Here is a 4,025-nt window from a genome sequence, read left to right on the forward strand (position 1 = left end):
ATCTCCAGGACCCAGAATAGTGCCTGGGAGAGCAGGCATTCAAATATAGATGGATGGAGGTAAGGAAGGATGGGGGGAAGGGAGGATGGAGGGAGGGAAGGAAGGATGGAGGGAGGGAGGGAGGGAAAAAAGGGTGGATGGACTGATGGAAGGATGGAGGGAGGGAGGGAGTCTCTAGAGCAGTACCTACCAAACCTGGCTAGCTACCAGGATCACCTGGGGAGCCTATTAAAATACTGAATCCCGGGGCTTCCCTGGTGGCGCAGTGGTTGAGAGTCCGCCTGCCGATGCAGGGGACACGGGTTCGTGCCCCGGTCTAGAAAGATCCCACATGCCGCGGAGCGGCTGGGCCCGTGAGCCATGGCCGCTGAGCCTGCGCGTCCGGAGCCTGTGCTCCGCAGCGGGAGAGGCCGCAGCGGTGAGGGGCCCGCGTACCGCAAAAAAAAAAAAAAAAATACTGAATCCCAACCAACCTGGTGAATGACAGACATCCTCAGCCACTCCAAGGAAGAGGAGGACCTGCTTTTGGTTAATGAGTGGGGAGAACTATAGCGTGTGGATTTCAAGAGGCAAAATCCTGTCTCACACCCATCAGAACTTTCAGGAGAAAGTTCCAGCAGGCTGTATCTTTAAATGCTCCCCCCAGGTGTTTCCGATGTTCAGCCCCCAGAAGAGAAGGGACCGGCCATCCACTCTCAGAACAGGACACCTGTATTTACCATCCGCGCCCTTTCATCCCCAGGCAGGCCCCCGCCCCCGCCCCCGCCGCAGGTCTCTGGGCCACCTGGGAGGTCGAGTGCGGCCAATGCAAACCACACTGGGAAGAGAGCCTGCCGCCTCCAGGCGTGGACGCGTCCAAAGCGGGGCTTCTGGTTCTGTGCCACCGGAGGCCCGCTCGGCTCCAAAGCCAGGAGAAACCTTTCGGAAAGCTACTTAATCTCACTCATGGTAAAAGAAATCACACGAAGAACTACACCGAGCTATCAGAGACCACCTGTGAACGGCCAAGTTCAGAACCCCATGGGAGAGTGGATGAGGGTGTGGGGAACGGGAGGTACCCTCGACACCTCGTGGGCCTCTGTGGGATGCTGTCCAACTGTCCTTTCAAAGTTAAAATAGCCTGCACCCTTTAACTCAGAAATAACACGCATAGGACGCTGTCCTTCCGGTAAACACAAAATATGTGTGCACGAAAGCATAATGCAAGGATAACCCTCACACACAGTTGGTGGGAATGTAAAATGGTGCAACAACTTGGAAAATAGTCTGGCAGTTCCTAAAATGATTAACAAAGTTACCATACTGACCTAGGAGCAATGCTACTCCTAGACAGATACCCAAGAGAAATGAAAACACACAGCCATACAAAAAAACCACTCATGAATGCTCACAGCAGCAGGATTCATAACAGCCAAAAAGTGTAAACAACCCAAATGTCCACCAACAAATGAATGGATCAACAAAGTGTGGAATATCTATACAATGGAATATTACTCAGCCACATAAAGGAATGAAGTATTGAGACGCGCCACAACGTGGATGAACCTTGAAAACACTGGAAAACATTGTGTTTAGCAAAAGAAGCCAGTCACAAAAGGCCATATACTATATGGTTCCTTTTAGAGGAAACGTCCAGAACAGGGAAATCTATAAAGATAGAAAGGAGATTAATGATTGCTTAGGGCAGGAGAGGTGGATGAGGAATAGAGGGATGGCTAAAAGGTACAGGGTTTCTTTTTGGCGCGATGAAAATTGTGGTAGTGGTTGCACATATCTGAATATACTGAACAGTTCATTTTAAATGGACGAATTATATGGTATGTGAATTATATCTCCATAAATCTGTTACCAAAAATTTTTTTTTAAAAACTAGAATCCGGGCTTCCCTGGTGGCGCAGTGGTTGAGAGTCCACCTGCCGATGCAGGGGACATGGGTTCATCCCCCAGCCCGGGAGGATCCCACGTGCCGCGGAGCGGCTGGGCCCGTGAGCCGTGGCCGCTGGCCACAACAGTGAGAGGCCCGCGTACCGAAAAAAAAAAAAAAAAAAAACTAGAATCCAAGTATAGTCACTGCAGCTAATAACAGAAGACTGGAAAAACCCAAAGGGTCCACCTCTAGGGGTTAAACTGTAGCCAGAATGCTATGTAGCCATGAGAGAAAAAGGCAGCTCAACAGGCCGATTAACAAACCACCTCCAAGATAACTGTTAAATTAAAAAAAGAAATCAAAGTGCCCAAGTGTATGTAGTAGGTACCCATTCATGTAAGAAACACAATGCACATATCACACAAGCATAGAATGCTTCTGGAAGACCAAAGAACTTGGTAATGAGCTTGCCTCTGGAGCATGACGTGGGCTGGGGAAGAGACACTTATTTAGAATCATCTCATTTTCCCCCAAGTGTACATTTTAATTCCTCAATTAAAAAGTAGCCAATAAAAAAGTCAAATTAAACAAGTCTCTGCAACTGAAAATTGCTTAAGTCTCCTAACTCTGTTTGTTGAAAACAGTCTTAGAAACTTTAGGAACTGAGCCAATTGCCAAATGTAAAGAGGATGGGGAGAAGATGCCTCCACCTGGACCAGAACTTCACTTGAGAGCTGCAGAACATTCAGCAATGCGCTCTGTCCACCTGGAGCTAAAGCACAGACCTCTCACTCTGCTCGTCTGGCTACCAAGCTATGAGTTTCCACAAGCTCTGGCCTGGTAGCCCTCAAAGGGCATACGGCTTGACCATCAACTCGAACCAAATGGTCCCCGATGCTGTGAGACAGGGAGCCCAGCCCCTGCCATCCCAGGTGAGCTGTCTGAATGTCATTTCCAAGTTGGCCCACACGGGCTCCTGTTCCTTCACCTGCTGTTTCCTGGCTAACTTCCCCCACCTGCTTTAAACCCATTCAGAGACCCAGACAGAGAGGCCCCGCTTTCACTTTCAGAAGGTATCAAACCGACAACAACTGCCGTGACCACTGGTCTGGGCAGGAAGGGGAGGAGGTACTCACGGAAGCCCTCGATCTTATCGGCCGTCTTGCTCCAGGCCACCTGCTGGGTCTCCATGATCACCTGGACAGTCCTCCGCTCCGGGGTGGACTTGCGGAAGCTGAACACTGTCATCACCGTGCCCAGCTCCAGGGCCCTCTTGATCTGACTCTTCTCGTACTCCGGAAGGGTGTCCACGTTGACCGTGGTGCTCATGGTTGCCCGCTCCAGGGGGAGGCAAGGAGTGAGAGAACGAGGGAGGCTGGAAGGGCGGAATAAAGGAGGGAACTGCTTTTAGTTAACTGAGCGGGATTTGGCTTCGACTTTGAGGGCCAAACTCCTTTCTCATGCCCATCTGGATGAGTTTGGGGAGAAGGTTCTAGTGGCGGAGACTCGCTGGCTGCTCAGAGAGCCCAGGCAGGACACACAGAGGTTTAAATGGAAGTGAGGTGTGGGTGGAGCCCTCGACCTCAGTGACCCAACCACTATCCCGGCTTTAAATAACCAAATCACCCCAGCCTGGCTGTTACCACTCCTTCCCCACATACTCTGATGCTGTGGAACATTTGAATAGCCAAAGCAGCCCAGACTGACTCCTGTCCCCACCCCTGACACCCTGCCAAGAGATTTCCAACCATCCCTTTACTTCCCGAGTGAAGTTGGGAACAGGAAAAAAAAAAAAAAAAAAAAAACAAAGAAAAAAAGAAACTACAGGCCAATATCTCTGATGAACATAGATGCAAAAATCCTTAACAAAATACTAGCAAACAGAATCCAACAGAACATTAAAAGGATCATACACCATGAACAAGTAGGGTTTATCCCAGGAATGCATGGATTTTCCAATACATGCAAATCAATCAATGTGATACATCATATTAACAAAAAAAAAAAAAAAAAAAAAAACCTTCCGAATGTGTCCATGGAACTGGGGCAAAAAGGGCAGAAAACAGCAGGACCCAGCAGCCTCACGTTCAAATCCTGGTGTAGGTTCCCACTGACCGTGTGGACCTGGGCAGGCTGTGTGACCTCCGTGAGCCCCAGT

General features: G+C 49.6%; 1 protein-coding gene across 2 annotated transcripts in view; it reads right to left on the minus strand.

The window, feature by feature from the left end:
* Positions 1-3,644, minus strand: part of PLCG2 (phospholipase C gamma 2) — a 148,804-nt gene extending 145,160 nt beyond the window's left edge. The window contains exons 1-2 of one of the 2 annotated variants that reach the window (XM_007452536.1): positions 3,627-3,644; positions 3,004-3,205 (exon numbers count right to left, since the gene is read on the minus strand). In XM_007452536.1, the coding sequence (XP_007452598.1) occupies positions 3,004-3,196 (193 nt within the window). In that variant the 5' untranslated portion in view covers positions 3,197-3,205; positions 3,627-3,644. Of the gene's footprint in view, positions 1-3,003; positions 3,241-3,626 lie in introns of those variants that run through there. The other variant, XM_007452535.1, reaches the window with a different exon arrangement.
* Positions 3,645-4,025: the final 381 nt, after the last annotated feature.

The sequence above is a fragment of the Lipotes vexillifer genome, unplaced genomic scaffold (assembly GCF_000442215.2).
Source record: "Lipotes vexillifer unplaced genomic scaffold, Lipotes_vexillifer_v1.1 scaffold443, whole genome shotgun sequence".
Lineage (NCBI taxonomy): Eukaryota > Metazoa > Chordata > Mammalia > Artiodactyla > Lipotidae > Lipotes > Lipotes vexillifer.